Here is a 22,426-nt window from a genome sequence, read left to right as displayed (position 1 = left end):
TACCCAAGTTTTGGGGCTTCCCGAGGTGCTGTAGTAGCTGGAGTTTTTGAAGCCTCAAAAGAATTCCCTACAAAACACGTGCCTGCTGTTTGCTGCTGTTTGCTGGAACAGACAGCCCCTGACTGGCATCTTTCATGCTGTCACTAAGTGGGGACCAAAGCATGAAGAGGCATTTTTACCCTCTGTACCCCAAGCCAGGGTTTTGGGGAGGGGAGGTGGTGGGTGCTGGTCAGGCAGGATCCTGGGCACTGGTGCATGGCAGGGTGGCTGCCTTCCTTCTTTTCCTGCTCTTTGATGTGCTGTGGGATATGTAATGAGCATCTGCCCTCTAAGAGAAAACAGATTTGAGTTCTGAAGTTGGAAAAAGAGGGAGCAATTTTGTTTAATCATTTTCACACAGATCCACAGGCGTTTCTCTAAGAGTGAGCAGCATCTGGTTCAAGGGTAGCCTTGGCTGCTTTGAGCTCTCCTGCAGCTTCTGCAGTCTCAGGCAGAGATTGATGTTCCAGATGCTGTTCTCAGCAATCAGATCAATGATGTGCTTATTTAGACTTTTCATTTTTTAAAGGGGAAAAAAAGAGAAGTAGATTATACTTTTTAAGATCATCTGAAGTATCAAAGATCTGTGAGGGTTTTTTTTGTTTGTTTGTTTGTTTGTTCGTATCCCAGATCAGGGCCCTGCAAATTCTTTCCCTGGTTATGAACACCAGTCAGAAAGCAGGAGGTGAGCTGCCTGCCTTCACCCATTCCCTCCCTTCAGCTTCTGGCCACTGCAAGAAATACAGGATTTTTTATTCCAAACACAGGGTATTTGTTTTAAGGAGAAGGTACTAAATGCAGTAATGCCCCTGTGCCCTGCAAGCTGCACTGGCTGTCCTGGTGGGTGCTTTGGGTTGTCTCCAAACTTGTTTGTGTATGTGAGAAATTACTGAGTGACAGGGAAAGTGCTGGAAAGCTTTGGGGATTTGATTTAAATCTGATGAAAATCAAGGCTGCTGCCTGTTCTCCTCTGCCAGCACCCATTGGGGTGGCTGTAAAAACGGCTGCTGTGAGTTTGTTTCTGTGGTTTTCCAAACCCGGGCTTGTTATTTACCATTTCCATCCATCCAGCATCAGCGTTGCCCTCCCAGGGCCCTGTGGTGGTCGCTGTGTTGCTTTGGAGGATGTCACTTGCCAGAGTCCCTGGATTTGGCAGGAGCACTCCAGGAGTCCCATGGGAATGAGAGTCCTGAACCACTGTCCCAGCCTTTATCTGCTGCCTTTAATTATGGAGATCACAAAAGCTGTGGTTCCTTGGGAGGCTGAGGCAATGTTTGGCTCCTGGCATACCCTGGGGCTGCCCTGGGGTGAAAGTCTCTGATGGTGAGCAGTGAAAGCTGCTGGCCAAGAGGAGCCAACAGCACCTTGTCCTTCTCAGGACAAGTTTGGCTGCTGGGATGGAGCCTGAATCCACCCTTGGCTTTTTCTGACAGGAGGACATGGTGCCTGAGCAGACCTGAGGTCTAGGCCAGGGTAGGTGTCATGTGTTAATTTTTGCTCCTTCAGGTTCTCCTCACAGCGTGAGATACAGAAAAAAAAATCCCACAAAGTAAGCCGGAATTAAGCCGCAGGTTTTGTTCTCATTAGTGTAAAATCAGAGTATCTGGTGTTTCTGATGCCTCTGAGGAGAGAAGGAGAATTAACTCGCGGTGAATGTAAGCAGAGGATACTTAAAAGGCAAATTGTTCACATACTTCCTTTAAAATTTGCATGAGTGTAGCAAAAGGTCATCACAACTGCAGTCTCCTCCTCAGATCCTGCCTGCCGGTGGCTGATTGCAAGAGCCTGTTGCTAAGTGTTCCTGGAAACAGAATAAAGATGAAGCAAGATAATTGAAGGAGAGGAGGGAGAGGGAGAGGAGGGGAAAAGCTTGGAGCTCGCAGCGGAACCGCAGGGCTGCCAAACGAGATGAGTGTGTTGGAGTTTGACTCGGTGGCTGCATTCAATCAGTTCTGACCCAGGGGTGGGGAAGGGGTGACTGAGCCTGAAACTTCATGGCAGATCCTTGGAAAAAGGCATTTGGACACAAGTGGATGATTTGCTTGCGTTTCCTGTGGCTCATCCAACTCCAAACATGTTGCTTCCTCGCACTGAGGCTGGAGTGGGGATGGGAAGATGGACTGTGCTCCCACGGTGCTTTTCCTGGATAAAACCTCTGCTCTTGCAGTATGGATTTAGTTACCCTGGGATCATCTTCTGGACAATTCAATAATCATGGAAAGCAACAGGATAAAACAAGAATGCAAGCAGACAAATCCAGAGCTTGACTAAGGCAGAAAGCCTTCAACTCCAGGTGATTTGAGGGGTGTTATCTGTCCATCTCAAGTCAGGCTACTCTCTGAGGAAACAACTGGTGGTGGTTTTGTATGTTGCAGAATCAAATAAACCCTGCTGCAGCTCCTTTTTATTGCTGAAAAGACAAGGAAGCAAAACTTGCTGCTTATCTTTGGTCTTTCTCTAGTTGAAGCCCTTGTAAAAACACCAGGCTTTCTCCAACTCTGTGAATCTATTTCCTGGAAACAGTTTCAGTAACTGTTTCTGGAGTGATTTTTATCATCCCAGAACATTTTACAAACTGAATATAGTAACAGCTGAAATACAGCCCCATCTGAGGAGGGTCGCTGCCAGCGCACAGAAGTTTTCGGCATGTTATAAAAGAACACACAATTTGCTTTTTCTTTGCACAGAATCTCCCTCATTCTCACCAAAAACATGAAGTAGCCCTCCTGCCACCCAGTCCTCTGTGTCACCTGCTTTGCTCTTGACTCAGAGACTCAGTGGCAGAGCTGGTGCTGGGTATCCTTGGCTCTCTGAATCCTGCAGTCTCCAAGCCTCCCCCTGCAGCTGGGGCTGGCTGTCAGCAGAGGGAATTAATACACTGCATCTTATCTGACATTTTGAACACCCTCGTGGGATTCACGTTTCATCAGTTCCTGGCAGCAGCTCCTTGTTTCTCCACGACTGTCTGTGCCATGCTCGTGGTGGCAGGAGGGACATGGTGGCCAGGGCTCTCTTTCCCCAGTGCCCTGCCTGCATCCATTTGCTGACTACAGGCTCTTGGCTCTTTGGGAAACACTCTGTATTTTCTGACTTTCATCAGTGGAGCTTTTGACTTGCTACTGATTTTTCACTGTCCATGTTCATCTTCTTAGCTGGTTTGGCTTAAAATGAAGAAGAGGGAATTGCAGGCTGCTGTCCCATTCCTCCCTGGTCGATGGCTCTGGGGCTGGGGGCCTCATGTGGCTCAGTGCTGGGTTTCGGGGATGGATCAGATTCCCTCGCTGGCCCTGCACCTGGCCCGTCATGTGTGTGTGTCATAAACCCCTCAGCCCTGTCTGCTGGCCCCATACTGGTTGTTCCTCCCCTTCCTCTGTGCCCAGCCCGTACCACGACTCCGCTCCTTTCCCTGTCCCTCCCTTCCCTGTTCCCCAGCTTTGCTGAAGCACAGTGTGATGGGAAAGCTGCTCTGCAAAAGGAGTGGGTGAAGAAACGGCTTCTCCAACTTCCCACCTGCTGGTTTGTGCTGCAGTTGAGGTGTTGGTACATCTGAGCCCTGGGCAGCTTTTTTCTGCCCTGGTTTTTCATGTGTGCAGGTGATTAATTGCAAACGTGGGACTCTCAGTGGCATTTTCCCATTTAGAGATCGTTGGCTGGGGCAGATTTACATTTCCAGCCTTGCTGCCGAGGGGCTGAGTGTCACTTTGAGGAACAGGAAGGAGAGAAGTGCTCAGCAGGAGAGCATTTTCCAGCAGCCTGTGTTACAGCTGTCCTCCTCCAATGCTCTTCCCCGCAGGGCACCCAGTGCTGGCTCAGGCCAGCACAGCTCTGGTGCTCAGCTGTGCTGGTGAAGTGTGATAGGAGGACACAGAGGCCCTGGAAACACATCATCATCATCAGTGGTTTTGCCCAGAGCAGTTTTGGTGGTGTGCTGTTTGCTCAGGATGGACTTGGGGCTCCAAAGGAGAAGTCCCCGTGAGCGCTGTAGCTGCTGCAGGTGGGCCCAGGCTGTGGGATCCCTTCCACCCCGAGAAGAGGAGGAGCAGGATTACTCGGAGCTGTCACTGGCAGGGATTGCTCTTTCCAGCTGGAGCTTGAGAGCACCTGGCTCTGGTTAGTTCCTGGCATATTTTGATCTGTGGTCACAGAGTGAATCCCTTGAGCTGTGCCGCCCTCCCGAGCTGGGAGCAGAGCCTGTTGCCTGCAAAGCCCAGAGCTGTGGTTGTGGCCTTTGTAGCTCTGCAGCTGTGTGACCTTTGCATGAAAATCCTCCTTGGGTTGCAAACCAGGAGTGCTGCCAGATGAGATTCAATGCTGTCGGCTCTGAGACACCGAGATGGATGCAGCTGTAGGGAGGATCGGACCAACCAGCGCATCCTGAGATCAGCTGCTTTTAAACAGTCTGAGTGTTTGCAGTGATGCAAGAGCTGTGTTGAGTGGAGGTTTTGTAAGGAAGCCTCACAGTGATGTGATGGAAGAGCTATTGCATTTCAAAAGGTGCTGTGGAAAAGCAAATTTGCCATCCACCCAGTGGGTACCTCAGCAGCAGTGGGCACAAGAGGGTATCTGTGATGTCTTGATAGTTTTACAGGAATTTTTTTGTGTAGCTGGCCTGGGGGATGTCCTGGTGCTGGCTTGTCACTGCTTGGGAGGCTCCTGGCTGCGGCGTCCTGGAGCCCTCACTCCCCAGGGTGTGTTACAGTGCTAACAAACACTCCATTGTTTTCCAGGATTTTGTTGGTCTGATTGTGTAAGGTTCCCTCTCGGATTAACCACTGAAAACAAAACAGAAACCCTACTAATACCTCATTGTGTGCATTAAACAAAACAAAACAAAAAAACAAATCCCGATTTCCCTGCTGATTTAAAAGGCTTTTGTGTTTGGTGGGAACTCTGTTTTAACTCAAGGCTTTTCAGAAGTGTTTGTTTCTTAATGATCCGGGATTGCAAGGTGTTTGACCTTGAGGTTACTGCCAGCACTCAAGTGAACAGTAGCAGCAAAGGCAGTGGGTAGGAAACCCATGTTCTGGCAACTGTCCCACTTCCAGTGACAGATGAGACATGGGACCAAGGGAGGCCCTGAACTCCAATTCAACATCCCAGACTCCCAACCCACCCCTCGCCTTTCCTATAAACAGATGGAAAAATATCCCTTTCCCATAGACAGAAATTATTATTTTTTCTTATTGCCTCTCTGTTTACATAGCTATTTCTTACTCAGTGTTATTCATTTGGGGGAGTAATTTATAGGGGCCATGGATGATATACTTCTACATGTGTCTTAAATTTTTCCCACATACACTTTAACTCCCACTGCCCTCACTGCTTTTTGTGTTTTTGCAGAAAGAAAAATGTTTATTAAATACCTTGCTCATGTGCAAGCCCCCTTTTAAGAGGTAAAGTGTGGTGTGCACATGGAGGAAAAAAACTCCATTTATTGGAAATACACGGAGGTGTATTTCCTAGTCCTGGGTGCAGTGCTGCATCCTTAAATTCTGCATTCTTTGGGCTATTGAATACAATTTGAGGAACACTTGAAAAAAATATATTTATGAAAAGCATCCTCATAGTGTTGATAGACCAGCCTGTCTGGTGGCATCCTCCCTGCTTGATTTCCTGTCTGTGTTGTTATCTGTATGTTTAGTCAAATGCTGCTTCCTCCTGATCCTGAGATCAAATCAAGCTGCCATCCCAGCACCTCTTTGAAACCTGCACATGTAAAACAACAGGGCCAGCTCCCGTGTCTGCTGAGGGCCCTGGGGGCTTTGCTCTCCATACATCATGTTAACTGCTCTTCAGCTCTGCTCAAATTAAATGTTTTCCTATCAGCTGTGGGCTGCGGAGGATCCAGCCTGTCAGCCTGTGTGTGTGTCACGGGGAGAGCAGGCAGCTTGCTGCCTGGCCCTCAAACAAAACCCTCAGCTCGCCGTCCCTTGGATGGCACAGCCTGGGAAATTGCAAAGAGCAGCAGCCAGCGCTGGGGAACAGGGTGGTGAGGGAAGAAGATGGGAGGAAACGCCAGGACATGAGGCTGGGCTGGCCCAGGTCCCTCATCACAGGCTTTGGCTGTGAAGCTCCTCAGGAACAAAGAGCAGCCCTCGGCCGCCGTGCCAGAAACCCACAGAGAGGATTTCCTTCTGCTTCGCCTCCAAACCTGCTGCTGCTGTGTTCCCTGGTCAGGAGGAACAAAGGCCCAGGGTCTCCCCTGTCCCCCCAGCAGCTGTGGGGCGACGTGGGCAGCCACCAGCTGGACTGTGCTGTGCCAGTCTGCTGCCACGGAGCCGCAGCAAGGAGAGGACGGAAGCGACGAGCAGAACTTTCGGGTTGATTTTTTTTTTTTTAGGTTTTTGCTTGCACCGAGTCATATTGCTGGAATGTCCACAGCAGGTGCTGCCAGGCCGAGTGCCAGGGGACAGTGGTTGGGTTTAACTGGGCTTTCAGCCATTGCAGGCAGCGTGCACATGGAGGGGAGGGATGGGGTCTGTATGGACGCACAGCCCCGGTGCCCTGTGCTGTCCGTCTCAGCTGTTCACATCAATCTCGTTTATTACAATTCCAAATCCTCCCTCCTCAGCTCATTAACGTGCCCGGAGCAGACATCTTTGTCACCATTGTATTTTGTAATTAGATTTTGATTTGCTTTCAGAGAGAAGCAACAGCACAATGGACATTAATTTATCCCAAGCCTCGCTCGATCTCCTCCGTGTCACAGGGTCAGGCCTTGGCGTGCACCATCTGGTCTCCCCCCGGCTTCTTGGCTGTGTGCTGTTCCCTCACCGTGTTCTCCTTCTGCTCTGGGCCTTCCCTGATGCACGAAGGAAAAGAGGCAGTGAGGGAGGGCTGGAAGAGCAGCTTTTGTCCAAGCTGAGCTTGAGTCGTAAGGACAGGCGTGAACTAGATTTAAATCGACAGGGAGAGGAGCAGCCTGTTGTCTGCAGAGCCTGGGTGGCCCCTGGTGCTTGTAAACCCTTTAAGGCACGATGTAAAAGCTGCAGTTTAACAGTGTCAGTGAGCGAGGACAGAGGGGTTCCCGCAGCGCTGGAGCACTGGGAATGGGCATGGATATCTCAGCCTGGAGCTGCTCTGGGTGGCAGAGCTGGACATTGAGCTCTGCTGGTCCCTGCAGCCCTGGACCAAGGGCACTTTCCCCCCTGAGTGCTGCCTGTGTGTTCCTCAGACAGATTTCATATTTCAGCCTGTGGCTCTTGAATGAGAGACCAGCAAGAGCTGAGCCCATGCTGTAATGGAAACCCCTCTGTGTTCTCACATGGTCACTCATGGGGCTGTTGGAAGGTGAGATCTTTCCAATGCTTCACCAGAATTCTCCATTGTATATAAGAGTGAATTTTTAGAAAAGTGGCTTAACATTTGTGCTAGTACAAAGCAGCAGCCATCCACAGCAGGAATATGTTCATTTATTGCTGCCTTTGAGTATTTAAACTGGCTTTCTCTTCTGTTGCTGGTCAGGGTGGAAGTGTGGGTTGCAAGATGAGTAGAGACCATGTCTGTCCTCTGCATCCCTGGGCAGAGTCAGCCCCATATGCAATGGAAGAGGGAAGCGTGAGAGCTTTTATGGTCCAGTTTCACCCAACAGCAGAGAAATGCAGCCCCCAAGGAGGGTGGGAGCACCACTTTCCCAGCAGTCAGGGCTCAGTGCGCTGCAGGCAGTTGTGCTTTATCTCTGCCAGCATTCACTGCTGCAGCTCAGGATTTATGTGAGCCAGTGAATGCGAGCAGGACTGATAAATCAATCAGCACAACCAAAAATAGCGCCCGGCAGCTGCTGGAAGTGGGGGATCCCTTCCCCAGCAGAAGGAGCAGAGCAGGAGGGGATTTCATCCACCCCGGCTGGGTGCCAGCCCTGGGCTGCTGGGGAGACCTCTCGTCTGACACCTTTATCTGGAAAAATTACTGTGGCTGTCTGCAAATGTCTCCCCAGCCTCTCAGCCAGGAATTCCCAGTCATCAGAATGAGGGGAATAATGGAGCCCATACTGGTGGGGAGAGCAGCCTTGTGCTGCTGCATGGTCGATGTCTGGGGATCAGCCCTCAGATCATGAGTGATCTCTGAAAGCCTCTCACAGCTGGCTGTGGATGGAGTCATGGAGGGAGCCCCCAGGCTTTGTGGTTTCCAGGATGTCGTGGTGATGCTTTTGTACAGGGATAAAGTTACCAGAGGAATCTGGTGACTCTGGTTTTTCCACTGGACGGCTGCACTAAACCACCTGCACAGGAGCCAGGGAAGTTTCTGTAAGTTTCTCAGCCTGCACAGAGTCTTGTGAGGGGCTGTATTTCCTCACTCCTTCTGCAGTGGGTATCCTGGGGTGAGCAGTGACTGGAGCAGGCCTGAACCAGGAGCGAAGGGCGCTGCGAGAGGATCAGCTGCTTTCAGGCTGAATAGTCTGTAGATTATTTCCACATCTGTGTTAGCTTTGGCTTGATCCCACAGATTTGCAACAGCTGTTGGGAAGCAGAGCAGAGATCCCCTCTTTAAATGGATGATCAAATCCTTAGAGTGTGTGGAGTATGTTATTTCTGTGTCATCCTCTTCACGGCAGGAAAAACAGCTTTTCAGAGTTGCTGAGGCAGCACTCTGCCCTGCTGCCTGAGCTATCATCCCATCAGCCCGCAGTCTCACAGCAAGTTGTAATTTGCTTTCTGCATCCCACACCCAGCCTGACACAGAATCCTTTGTGAGGTGTGCGGTTGTGCAGGTACCAGGGATGCCTTTTTTCTCCTGGATTTCCCTTTCTGCATGGACCACAACCAGTGGGTGTAAGCTGAGATGTCCCCTTTGCAGAACCTTCCCATGTGCAAATCCCTGGCATTTTACCCTGAGAAAAGCTAACTAGCACAATGGTTTGCCACGAGACAGGTTGGGTCATCCCGGTGGTTTTAGGTGGAGATCAGATGTCCTTGCTGGGAGCTGTAGTTTAGGTGCAAAATAATGGCACAGCGTGGGAATCCCACGGGGAGCTAAAATGAACCCAGCCCATTTCCTATCAAGGTTCTGCTCTTTCAGGTCAGACCTGCAGCAAAAGGAGCCATCAGGCTTCCTTCCCAAATGTCTGACAGGCTCTGGAAAGGCTGGAATCTGGCTGATGAGGGCCAGGGTGGTGGGAATTGTGGTAGATCCTGGCACTCCTCCTGCGGCGCGTGCGTTTCTCATTCCCCATCAGCTTTCCTGGCGCACAGGGGACTCATCAAACCAAACTGCTCCCACTTTAAACAGCACGTTCCTGGATGGAATTAATATGGTTAGTGCACAGAGACCACTAGCTTCCCATTCAAGGCTTTTATAGTAGGCTTCAAATGGCAACCCAGTTCCATTTGCTTTATGTGCAGTCGTTGTGTTTGTTCATTGGTGTCGTGTGATGCGTTTCAGTGATAACCCAGGCAGCAAATCTATTAAAAATAGGAAGAGCTGCTGAGCCTTTATGAAGCTCTGAAACTTGGTTTGGTGTTACCTGGGCTGGTGGGCTGTGTCTGGGAGCTTTTGCACAGGTGCAGGGTAAAACCTTTCCATTTGAATAGCTTTTCTCACTCACCCAAAGTGTGACTGAGCCTGACATGATGTTCTTCAGGTTCAAGTCTCAGAGCTCAGTGATGGACGTGCTCCCCCAGCAGCAAGAGATGTCACATTGACCTCTTTTGATGCTTTTTGACCCTTTTGACACACACCTGGCTTGATGCTTGCTTGAGGCATTCTCCTTTGGACCCTCACTGATGAGTGAGGAGTGGCAGCTCCTGATTTCATGGGGACAGAGTGTCTGGATTGCAGATTGCCTGTGCCCTCGATGTCTGGGGAGCCAAGAGCAGTGCCTGCAGTTCGGGTCCAGTGGGGCCTGATGGTTTACACATCCTGAGAAGACCCAGGACCAGCTCTTGGCAAAAGTTGCCACATGTGCTGGACCTCATAGACTGCTTGGAGCCAGCCATGCCACGCTTGCTCCAGTGCTTTGAGCAGGTTTGGTTTGCTGTTATCCCCTTGTCTGGGGTGTTCCAGCCCCATCCCTCTGAGCACAGTGAGTCCATGCAGCCTCTTGGCTCCAAAGTGCAGACCCTGCTGCCTCCCCAGCCAAGCAAAACTGCCAGGACCCACCGTGATGCCCCGGGGGAGCTGCTTCTGTATACAAAGGACTTGGCAAAATGAAGTGTAATGTAAGCAACTATTTAAAGAGAACGATCCGATTGCTAGTTGTAATTTCCTTATTGTTTGCAGCACCCTGTTAAATGCCTGTGATCCTTATAAAGAGCTTTCCTCCACCTGTTAAACTTCACAGAAGTGGATTTTACCTTCTGTGGTTTGAACACCGTCATTGTGAGGGGGCTGGTTTGCACTGAGTACAGTTTCTTTATTCTTTTCGTGCCCAGGGCCATTTGGTTTGTGAATCCATTAATATGTCTGTTGGAAATGGAAGGCTGGGGGGTAGGACACAAAACCTTGCCTCTCTCTACGTCCCCAGATCATTCCCATCTCGGGAAATGGGATTGCCTCTCTTTGCAAACCAAGGGCAGCAATCTGCAGAGTTCTTCGTCTGGGAACTCGTGGGTACAGTTTCTCTGTGAGATACTGGTGGAAGCAGCAGCACGTGGTGGTTTCTCTGGCTCTTGTACTGGCTGGCACTGGTGGGCCCAGTGCTTCTCCAGTGCCTGGGTTTTATTCTCCAAACTGGAGCACGTTGTAAACACACAGAGCCTGAGGGGCTTTGCAGAGCTTAATGTTGGGGGAAGGTGGAGATTAGTTTCCTTCCCCATTTGGCTCTTGGTTATGGTTTGGCTTTTGTTTGAGAGTTTGATAATTCACCACTGGGCTGTTTGGGTTGAAATGCTTGGAGAACTGTGAGGGAAATGAGGTGATGGCAGCAGCTCCTCCGTGCATGGTGGGGAGAGCAGCTCTGCCAGCCCACACCTGCAGGCTGGGCTGTGCCAGCAGCTGTTCCTCCTCATCCCAGCCAGCTTCTGTGCACGAATTAAGCTCTAAATTATCCTGTGCCAGAAGCATATCCTGGGGAACGTGAGCCCAGGAGTGTGTGACACCCAGAGGGCTCTGTCCCGATGCTGTGCAGAGCCGAGCTCGCTGCAAAACTCAATGACCAGCAGACAGGCTCATCCAGACTGGGATGCCCAAAATGTGGCCATCAGCCTGCAAAGCTGGCAGTGCAGGATGGATGAGCTGGGCCCCCAGGCTGATGTCAAAGCCCTTAATCAGCTCCTGGGAACAAACCCGGGAAGGCCCAGTTACAGAAAAAAAATTTTTTTTGTGTGTTGGCCTTGTGCTCAGCCTGGCTGTGTCTTGGCAGGGGTTGCTGGTTTGTTTAATGAACATGGAAATGGGAGGGGAGGAAACAGCCAGGGAAGCATTACAAATTGCTTCAGAGCAGTGGCATTAAAAGTATTTGTGCTTACCATGTCTTCTAAACAAAGAGCTCAAAGCATGGCAAGTATTATCCCCATTTTACTTGCAAAGAGGTGAAAGCAGCAGGAGGAGAAGCTTTGCCTCTGCTCACAAGCAAGCCCACAGCAGGTAGAAGACACAGAGGGATCTCACCTGAGGTCCTGAGGGGATGGTGGTGATGATGAGGGTCTCTCTGGGCCCTGGCCCAGCAGCTCTTCCTGACATTCCTTCACACTCATCCCTGAAGCACCAGCTCTGTTTCTTTGTTCGCCTCTGACCTCTGCTCTGAAAGATGCTAATGCTCCAAAATCTTCCTCTTCACTCAGCCAAGTTTACCTTCCTTATCTCCCCTTGCAATCTCTTTTACAGCTGAAGCTGTGGAACAAGTACAGAGTCTCCAACATTCCTTCCCTAATATTTATCGATGCCTCCACTGGGAAGGTGGTTTGCAGGAACGGCCTCCTGGTCATCCGAGATGACCCTGAAGGTAAGTCCTGGAGCCCCCTGTGCCACAGAAAATGGACACACTGCTGCCTTTTCATCTCACTTCATTCTGAATGGCCTCAGGGGGAGGGAACAAAGAACTATTGTCATAATTAACTATTCAAAGCACTGTGCTATTTTCGGAGTAAAATTTTCTGCATCATTCCTGCCAGATCTTATGTTTTGGTTTTGCTTACTGAAAAGAACAAAGAATTTCCCTCCAGGATTTTTGTCTGGAGTGCTAATGAGGAAAAGGTTAGGCTAACTGAAACATGAAGTTTGGATTTTTCCCTGATGGAGGCACATGGACAGACAGAATGAGGGCCCAGGCCTTCCATACCTTGGGAGCAGAATCCTTCCAGAATACTGAGTGGGACTTTTATCACTGACATCACACTCAGGTTAATGCATTTCCCATTATTTAGAAATTAAACAGAAAAATGTTACTGTTCTCCCTTGCTGAGGTTTGCTGTGCTGAGAGTTGGTGTTAAATCCATCTTCCTCCAATTTGGAAAAAACCCAAATGAGCCAAATTGGGATAAAAAACCAAACAAATGTGCCCTTACTCACAGACCCTGCAGATCCATCAGTCATCTGCTGTGGTTGTCCATCCATTTCTTTTATTACTGGCTGATTGTTTCTTGGTGCAGTAAATCCTGACAGAGTCTTTAATTCAGTGGCAGGAGCTGTGCAGCAGGAACATGTTGTGGCCTGAGCCATCTGGGATGTTCCCTCCTCTCTGGCTGAACACATGGATTGATTGCTCTGGGAGCTGGCAGCAGATGATTCAGAGCATGTTTTTGTGTACACACACAGCTTGCTTTGGGGTGCAGAGGGTTAGTGTAAGATATAGATAGAGATATATGGATATAAACACACCATCTTTTACATATATATAGCTAAGGTTTGTAAATAAAAACATGTATGGATATGTTTAAAAATATATGGTTAGTATCAGCATGAGGGACAGATTCTGACTGCATTCCTGAGCAGGTACCACCTTGCCCTCTCTTGCTAAAATAAACACTGTTGATAAGGAAAAGCTGCCTCATCAGGCACAAAACCAGAGCAGGCTTTGTCCAGCTGAAGGTGCTGTGACTTGGGTGAGACAAAGAGGTGACCCTGGCTGCAGTGCAGAGCTTGGCTGCCTCACCTCAGGGCAGGGCTGTGGTGGTGCCTGACTGCTTAGGTGTTCTGCATCCCCCTTGGATGGGAATAAACCCCAGCAGGGTTCCTCAGACAGGATCTCCTGTGTCCTGCAGATGGGATGTTTTTCCTAGTGGAACCTTCTGAGTGTGTAAAAGCTGCATGCACATGTTACTGTCTTGTGTCTTCTTTCCACCCCTATCCCGACCCCTCCTCAGGTCTGGAGTTCCCCTGGGGGCCAAAACCCTTCAGTGAAGTTGTTGCTGGGCCTCTGCTAAGGAACAATGGGCAGACACTGGACAGCAGTGCCTTGGAGGGCTCTCACGTCGGGGTCTATTTCTCTGCTCACTGGGTGAGTAGGAGGTGCTGTGCAGAGCAGTTGGAGTGGGCTCAGGGAGAGTAAAGACCCAGGACTGGCTGGTGCTGAAGAATTTAGGAATTTAAGAAAAATTTAGAATGCTTTGATCATCAGCATTGCAGTGGCCTGTCATCCTCAGCTGGCCCTGTAAGGGGGAGAGTGGTCAGATTTTAAAAATGGAAGAGGTTTTGTTGGTAACTGAGAGACCATAAACCCCAGGCACCTTCAGGCACTGCAGCAAAGATGAGGTCACAGCAGTTCATGGTCACTGGGTCACCTGGCCCTGCTGGGTGTGGGGCTGGTCCTGAGGAGGAGACAATGTCCTCCTTCATGCTTCATGTGTTTTGCAGTGCCCGCCATGCCGAAGCCTCACGAGGGTGCTGGTGGAGTCCTACAGGAAAATCAAGGAGGCAGGCCAGAAGTTTGAGATCCTGTTCGTTAGTGCAGACAGGTGAGGCAGCACTGACAGCCCGTGCAGGCAGAGCAGGCTGGCTCTGGCATCGGAAAGGCTGCCTGAGTCCTTTCCCTCTGCCCAGAGGGGTCAGCAGGAGCAGATCTGTGCTTCGCTTTGTGGCTTGTGGCTCTGGGGTCTGAAGGGTGCTCGAGCTGCTGCTGTCACCACGGGTTGACATTCAGATGCCCTGGAGAATTTGAAATATTTTACTGGGGAAAAATGCACCGTGCACTTCTTCATGAAGGACTGCAGGCTTTAAATTTGATCTAACTCTCTCCCAATTGATGGGTTTTGGTGGGAGGGATAAAAGGCTTTGCAAGGCAGGTTTTTAATGAGGAAGGAGCCTGGCAAGTGGAGGGCTCTGCATGCCATGCCCTGTTCCCCTTGCATAGGTCAGAGGACTCCTTCAAGCAGTACTTCAGTGAGATGCCCTGGGTGGCCGTGCCCTACGCCGATGAGGCCAGAAGGTCACGCCTGAACCGACTCTACGGCATCCAAGGTAGGAGAGGCCACACTGAGGCACAGATCCCCTTCTCCCCCTCCTTACTGAGTATTTGTAATGTCCCCTCTTGTTTAACTAAACCAAGAAAACAGCAAAGCAAAGCACAGTGCCCCAGGCAGAGCCGCTTCATGTTTCTGCTCTCCACAAACTCACATTCCTACCACCTGCCAGGCAGGCTGTTAGTTGAAACAGGACTTCCATAAACAACCTAATTCTTCCTGGAAACTTGGAAGCTGTTTTTGGCTTGGATGTTTTTTGTGTAATTACTGATTTATTTATTTTTTGCTATTTCTTGAAGGTTTAAATTTCTTTTTCTTGCTGGTTTATGTAATGCAAAGGCAAGCCATCGTTCTGTGAAGGGGCTGAGGAAGATGGCATCTGGTTTATGTTAGTGACATGAATTACAAAGGAGAGAGTGTTTGATGTAAACCATGCTTTTACTGTACCAGAATTCCAGCAGCCCTGGCTGCTCACAGGGGCAGGGAGGGACTCTGTGTGTCTGGGTGGCTTCAAAGAGTCTCAAAGATGATAAAAGCTCACAGCAGCCTTCCTGGGGGCTGGCACCTTGTTCCTGCAGGGGACAAACTGCAGCACAGAGGTGTGCCAGGCTGGTGAGGAGATCTCGTGTATGTACAAATAGTTTCTCCCTGTGGTTAAAGGGTCTTGCTGCACTGTAGCTATTCCTCATCTCTTTCTGTGTGATGTCACAGAATCAGAATATGCTGAGTTGGAAGGGACCCATCAGGATCATAGATCCAACTCCTGGCCCTGTGTAGGACATCCAACAACCCAGCCAGTGCCTGAGAGCTTTGTCCCAACGCTTCTTGAACTCAGGCAGGTTTGGTGCTGTGAGCACTGCCCTGGGGAGCCTCTTTTGATACCCAACCTAAACCTCCCCTGACTCAAGCTTCATATTGTCCAGGTGGGTGCAGGCTGGCAGAATGTTCGTGTGATCTGAAGGGAAGGAGGAGTGTTGCCAAAGGAGGCCAAGGGCTTTTGGGAAGAGTGACAGGAGAAATAATCCCTCCTTGGAGTCCTCTCCAAACTCCTCTTCTGGCCTGAGCTCAGGTGCTGCCACTCAGCCCTGTTCCCTGACCTTAGCCCAAGAATAACCATCAGCCTGCTTTAAATAGCCATCAGTTTGCTGCCTAATGACCTTCCCATGAGGCAAGAGCCTTCCAAATTCATCTGTCTTTTCCCAGCCCGCTCACAACCCTCTCCAGGGCTGGTTTCAGCCGAGCTGCAGGACTGCTGCCAGTTTCACTGGGACTTTCTGTAAATAAGGTGTCCAGACATGGATACTTGAGCACCAGGCATGCTGTAGCCAGGGAAACAGTTACAACAGCTTTCCCTCCAACTCCAACCTTCTTAAAGGTGTCTGTCTTTGTTGTGTGCCGACCTGAAAATGTAAATATTGGCTGTTCCCTGCACCCCAGTCAACTCCTCTGTCCCTGAATCTCAGCTCCATGCAGACTTTGTTTGCAGTCAGGCTTTTCACACCAGCTAGGACAAAAGCTTCCTGCAAACAGAGCTGCATGTCATGGGCTCTGCTCATCACCACACGTGGTTATTCCACCCAAATGAAAAATTAGATCTGGGTGACCACATCTGCATTTCCCACATTCATGGTTCTGATGCTGCCTCTCTGAAAGCTCTCTTTGGAGCTGCACCTATGATCAGTGAGAGTGTCTGGGTTACCATCCTGGTGCTTGGGTTGTGAGCACAACATGAGGAGGTTTCCCTGTTTTTTGAAGGCTGGGTACTGAAACAACACAAGAGTTTGTCTTCCCTGTCTGCTTTAAGTTCCTGAGCGGTGGAAAGCAGCAAGAGAGTAAAATCTCTTGTTGTTTTAGTCCTGTGTTGGCCCCTACAACTTTTAAAAACTCAGTATAAAATGCAAGTTGAGTTCTAGGCCTTTATTTGGGTTCACTTTGAATGCCTCTATTCATAACTCATGTGCAGTCAGAGGCTGTACCCTACCACCTCCAGTAAATTGCTTCTGGGTGCAGTGCTGTTCTGAGAAAGAGTCATGTCTTGTGTTGTGGCTGCTTAGAAATAATTCCCCTTTGTGCAGGCAGCTCCCAGTCCTGCCTTGGGTGAAATCCCGTGGCCTTAGCTCTCCTTCCAGTGGGATGGGGAGCACTGATAAACTTGCTTTGATAAGAATCACCCCTTGTAGTTGTGTATCTCACAAGTTCCCCAGTATTCCCCCTGCACTCTCTGGTGTCTCTTTGGATTTGCAATGCCTTCCAAAAACTGTTTCTCTCCTTCCCCATGCTTTAGCCCAGACACCCACAGGTCACCCTCACATCACTGCTACAGGAGATTTCTGAAGCTTTCTTCTGAAAAAGTGAAAAAACAGCAATAAAATGCACCACCTGTGCTGTGGTTGGTGTGGGGTTAGCTTCACTTAGATTGTGATCACTCACCCAACAGACTTCATGCAGATGAGATTTCAATGTCGGGTCTGGGGTTTAATATATAAATATGTAAATGCCTTGCCAGGTTCGGTAACAAACCATTTGGCCCCTGTGTTTTCATAAAATGCTGGCCCCGTGGGAGCCAAATCCATTTTCTAGTGCATAAAATCCATCCAAGGCTGTCTATGCTAATTCTCATCCAAGCTTATACAATATTCATTGCAGTGTCTGATCGCTGATTCTTCTTGATAAGTAAATTCTGGTGTTATGACTTAAGGCAATCACCAAATCCCCCAAAAGGCACTAAAATAACAAATAGTGGCTGGGACGAGTGGGGAGGGGGAATTATTTGGGTTAGCAGGTGTGAATGACATTAAGAATGGTTTCCCTGGTCCTGCAGGTCTGTGTCCCCTGAAAACAGGGTGTGTCTTTTAGGGGAGTAGTCACAAAGGTCACCTGAGAAGATGGGGATGTGAATTTGTATTTGCAGTTGGAGGTTCAATGGCTGGGTATTGGGGGGGGAAATCATCTGCATATGCAAATTAGGTGAAGTCTAAAGGAATGCTTTGAATAGTGGATGAAATCCTTGATAGCTGCAGAATCACAGCGATCTGTGTCTAAGTTGAGCCCTTAATTTTCCCAGATCAGCAAAGCTTGTTTGAAACCTCTGCCTGCGAGTGCTGCTCAGGCTGGCTGATGACCCGAGAAGCCTGTCCCTCGTGTATAATGGATGGAAAAGCGTTTGGGGTGGGGTTGTCAATCCTAAAAGGACGAAGATCCTCCTGCTGCTGAGCCCCGAGTGCTTCTCCTGGTGTCAGTAGCACTTTGTGCCTGTAAGGGCAGGGCCAGCGTGAGCTTTCCCAATTCCTTCCAGTCTGTTTAACCCATCCCTGCCCTGGGGCTACCCTGAATTACCAGCAGGTAATGAATAAGCCTTTTTGTGATACAAAATGGTTTTCTTGGCGTACCCTAAGGATCTGCAAGCTCAGCCATTGGGCGGGTTCCTGCACTGCTGCTTAGCACCAGCCCCAGCGCAGGCAGGAATGCGCCGGGCTGGAATGCCGGGAATGCGGCCGCTCGCCTGGACCTGCAGGCAGGCTGGGACACACAGATGGCCGAGTATTTCCCAGAGAAATGCCTCCGATTCAGAGGGCTGTTGTGAGAACAGTTGTGAGTAACCCACTGTTGGACAAACACGGGAGTGCGCAGTGCCAGCAGCCTGGCCGGGGCACACACGCTGCGTGCCCCCTGCTCAGGGAAGGGCTCTGCAGGGTATTTCTGAGGAATGAGGTTTAAAAGGAACCTTGGGATGAAGGGCAGGAGTGTTTGAGTTGCCTCAGCTTGCCAGGGATGTTGCTGGGTGAAGGAGATGCTGCAGAGGGAGCGGGGCAAAGCCCAGGTGATGAGCAATGACAACAGCACTTCACACTGGTTGCTTCATTTGTCTCTTGGGGCCTGATCCTCCTGTCCCCTCTTCCTTCCTTGTGGGATGTTTCTTTGTCTCCCTGATGACAGAGGAATGGTGTGCTTTCCAGATGAAGTCACACACGTGAGCCACTCCTGCTGACCCACCCGTGGCTGTTTTGTGGCCGGAAAGCCGGTGCTTTATCAGATGGGATGGTCACCAGCTGGTGTCCGACCTGCCCCACCGCCAGTGACATTTGATTTGTGGCTTGTGCTGCGTCTCTGCTGCACCTCTGTTCACCTCCTGTGCAAAGCTTCTCCTTTATGATGAAACTTTTCAGCCCCGTAGATCAGGGTAAAATGTTGCTTTTTCCCAAGGGCCAGACCATCACTGGATATCCCCTGAGCCACATCCTGCCCGGATCCTGTAGACCTGGACGTTCCTGCACAGCTTTATTAGTCTCCAGAGGGATGTGCAGTGGAAATGGCTGGGCCATTAGTGCAGAGTGCTGGAGGGCTGTGGGGGCAGAAATACACGGTGTTCTTCTGGGAAGGAACACACCCTGCTTCCTGCCACTGCTGTCTGCAGGCCTTGTGAGTTCCTGGGAATTGGGATCTTCCAGAGGCAGCCACGTCTGGGCATTGGGATGGTGGTGCAAGAGGGAGGGTCCCTGGGTTGTACGGTGGGATTTGCACCCGTGGGCACCAGACAGCAGCAATCCCTGCCTGCAGCTGGGCAGGGAGAGGCAGGCAATGCCAGAGCTGTCTGTCAGCTTCCTGCTCTGGCTCCTGAATCACAGTGCTCTGCTAGGATGGAAGCAGGATCCAGGGAGCTTGATCCCTGCTGGGTGAGCTGTGCAGAGGCAGGAGGCTGGCTGGGCTCCTGCCAGAGCCAGGGGCCGTAGGAAAAGGCCTTTCTCCCCACCGTGTGCTGGCCATTCATGCTTTGGCTGATCCCCCTGTTTTGGCTGTTTTTTTCCATTGCAGGCATCCCCACTCTCATTGTCCTGGACCCCAAGGGAGACGTGATCACGCGGCAGGGCCGGGTGGAGGTGCTGAACGACGTCGAGTGCCGCGAGTTCCCCTGGCACCCCAAGCCCGTGCTGGAGCTGACAGACTCCAACGCCGTGCAGCTGAATGAGGGCCCCTGCCTCGTTCTCTTTGTAGGTATGGATGGACATCCTGCTGTGACAGCACAGCCTGTGCTGGGGAAGGGGGCTGGGTGACCTGCCAGCTTGGCTGGAGCTGGCCACGGGGCTGGGGACCTGCCTCTGGTGATGACAAGGTCCCTGGGAAGGGGTATCGCTTCCATTTCCATTTTCCATCACTCTGTGCTCACAGGAAGGCCAGTGCGGGGAGAGAGCTCCCTGTGGAAGCCCCTCAGCCCCTTTCCTGCACCACAGCAGCTCACAGGGGCAGGGCCTGCTGTCCCATGGGGCTCCTGCAGCTCCCACACACCACCCTGGGATGTGGTGGAGCAGTGATTGGCAGCACAGAGGAGCTGTCACAACAAAGGTGTGGTGGTGGCTGTGGATAGGAATGCTGATGAGCTGTTGGGAGTATGAGAAATACACTGTCACAGCTGGTGGTGGTGGAGATGGGAAAAGCCTTTCTGGAGCAGGGACTTCAGGCACACGTGATGTTACAGAGGAAGTGTCTGTGCAAGGGGTTATAGATCTGTGCTTTATACCACAGCTCAGGGCTTGAGCCCTGAACAGGGCTGTGACAGTCAGAGCAGCCTTTCATGCTCTGCTGGTCCTTCATTCCCCCCATTCCCCTGGCTGCAGGACAGGGCAAGTTTTTCCCCACAGTTCTGTCCTTTCACTGCTAACCCACACATGAAGCTTCCCTGCAGTTAGAAACAGGCCTAGAGCTACAGATGGCTCATTCTTCATCGCTTCCCTGCCAGCAATGGACACAATAACTCAGGAAAGGGCATGGCTGGGATGAGCTGTGCTGCAGGCTGAGCCCTGGGTGGGCAGCACTGGGGTGCACACAGCATCCCGGGCAGGGAATTGAGGGGTCCTGGGCTCTTGAGGGGGTGCAGCCATCCCCTGTGTGCTGTGTGGAGTTTGGGGGTGTGCTGAAGCAGCCCCCCTTGCCTTGCTGAGGCTGTGCCTGGCCCAGGGCAGGGCTCGTGTCCCGCTTCCTCGTGTGCCCTTTGTGAGCAGCACACACTCCTCTGCAGCGCTGATAACATGGCCCTCGCTCCTTTCCTTCTTCCCTTTCAGATTTCCTTTTGACCCTGGTTATTTATTCAGCAGAGCCCAGCAGGGGATGTGAGCACAGAGCCAAAAATCCTCTCCTGACGCGGGAAGGACCGGCTGGCCACGCCAAGCCTGATGGATTGGGGCTGGCGCTGCAGGCCTCTGGAAAGAGTTATTTTTATCTTGCTCTGAGCAAAGTTTTTCTATCACCTTGCTGCAAACAGCTCATCAGGGGAACAGCTGGGGCTCTTGCTTGTGCTTTTGGGGGTGGATGGCCTTGACGAAACCCACCAGTGATGTGCTGGGGCAGAGATGCAGCTGGTGCTGCAGCGAGGCAGGCACTGGGAATGGGGGCTCCTGGCCAGCTTTGTCCTGCTGGGAGACCCCCCAGAGCAGTGCCTGCATTGCACAGGCAGCAACACCCCCAGGAGAAGGCAGGCTTAGCAAGTGCTGGTGCTGAGTAAATCCTGACTGATGTACCTCCTTCCCCTGAGGGGTTAGGGCTGGGTTAGCCAGAGTGTGCAGGGCTGCCTGGAGCGCTGCCAGCAGCTGATGTTTGTAGGAAGAGCAATCCCTGCAGACACCCTGCGAGTCAGTGTATTTATCGCTGCCCTGCATGCAGGACAGACCCTGAAATCCAGCATGCAGCATCTCTGGAATCTCCTGCTTTGCTTGGAGAGGAGGATAGGGATGTGTGAAGCAAGGGCAGAGAGGTTTCCTGGCATGGGCATGGCTTGTCCCAGCTGGGGCTGGACCTGTCGTGGTGGTTACATCAGGGACCACGAGGGGGAACAAAGGGCTCTCTTCTGCCTTTGTCCTTTAATGCCTAAACGTTGTCCCCGAATTGGAATCTTTTAATCTCCACGCTTCCCAAGGACGCAGACTCTCCTCTTTCCAGCTCACTATTTGAAGTTCAGTAGTGGCTGGCATTTGATTGATGCTGCCATCTCTTTCTGCCCTACCTGTGTCAAATCAAAGCTGCCTTCACAGCGCTGAGACTGGAGCAGTGAAGCTGCAGCTCAGCCATCCTGAGGCAGAGGGATGGTGGGCGGCGGGCAGGGGTGGCAGCAGCCTCAGATCAGCGCCTTTGTTTGGTCTTCAAAACATTCTCAAACCACAAAGCAGCTTTTTTTGTGCCTGTTTGTCCCTGCACATCACCAACAGCACCAGGGAGCGAGCAGTGCAGTATTTGGGGAGCAGGAGTTGCTCTTCAGTTCGGTGTTTCCCTGTAGTGCATTTCAGCTGCTCCCTGGTTCCTCCAGAGCTGTGTGCCTTTGAAGTCCGTGCGGCGCATCCGGGCTCCAGCTTCCTGTGAGGTGGTGCCATGGGACAGAGCTGCCAGCGCCCAGCCCGTTTGCATCCTTTGATCCTAACCTCCTTTTTTTGCTTTGCCTCTTTTTGTTTTGTCTCCACAACCCCGTGCCCTGCAGATTCAGAGGATGATGGGGAGTCGGAGGCGGCAAAACAACTGATTCAGCCCATAGCTGAAAAAATCATAGCCAAGTACAAAGCCAAAGAGGAGGAGGCACCTTTGCTCTTCTTCGTGGCGGGTGAGGTAAGTGAGAGGAGAGAACAAGATTGTGTCCTGCTGGGTACAGGGACTGAGCTGAGTTGGGTACCGCTGTTGTTGTTCAGGGGGTAAACTGAGGCATGGAGCCACTGCAGCTGTCAGGCAGCACAGAGCAAAGCCAGATTTGAGGTCTGGCTCAGTCTGTGTTCTCCTTGCTGGATATTACTTCTAGCAAAGGGTTTGCTCAGAGATGGAAAAGCTGAAGGTGGGAGAGGACAGGCAGAGTGGGGCAGTGGGAGGTGGGAGGGAGTGGAGCTGCCATGCTGGGGCTGCTGCCTGCTCAGCCCTGAGGCTGTGCAGGCAGGAAAGTGGCTGGGCAGGGGAAGAGGAGCAGGGTTTGAGTTTCAGCCTGGCCCAGCTAGTGAAATTTTGGCTGTTTCCCTGAGCTGACCATGTTTTTCTTGGCTGGGATGGTATTTGAGGCATGTGCAGGCTGCTGTGCTCCGAGT

At 51.2% G+C, this 22,426-nt stretch overlaps 1 protein-coding gene across 1 annotated transcript in view; it reads left to right on the top strand.

Annotated features, from left to right (window-relative positions):
• NXN (nucleoredoxin) overlaps positions 1-22,426 on the top strand; it is a 47,050-nt gene that overhangs the window by 21,859 nt on the left and 2,765 nt on the right. The window contains exons 2-7 of the mRNA XM_038158033.1: positions 11,803-11,920; positions 13,281-13,414; positions 13,771-13,871; positions 14,267-14,373; positions 19,188-19,367; positions 21,838-21,962. Coding sequence (XP_038013961.1) covers positions 11,803-11,920; positions 13,281-13,414; positions 13,771-13,871; positions 14,267-14,373; positions 19,188-19,367; positions 21,838-21,962 — 765 coding nt within the window. The remainder of the gene's footprint in view (positions 1-11,802; positions 11,921-13,280; positions 13,415-13,770; positions 13,872-14,266; positions 14,374-19,187; positions 19,368-21,837; positions 21,963-22,426) is intronic.

Source organism: Motacilla alba, chromosome 19, assembly GCF_015832195.1.
Source record: "Motacilla alba alba isolate MOTALB_02 chromosome 19, Motacilla_alba_V1.0_pri, whole genome shotgun sequence".
NCBI lineage: Eukaryota > Metazoa > Chordata > Aves > Passeriformes > Motacillidae > Motacilla > Motacilla alba.
This window is presented reverse-complemented; position numbering and strand designations above follow the sequence as displayed.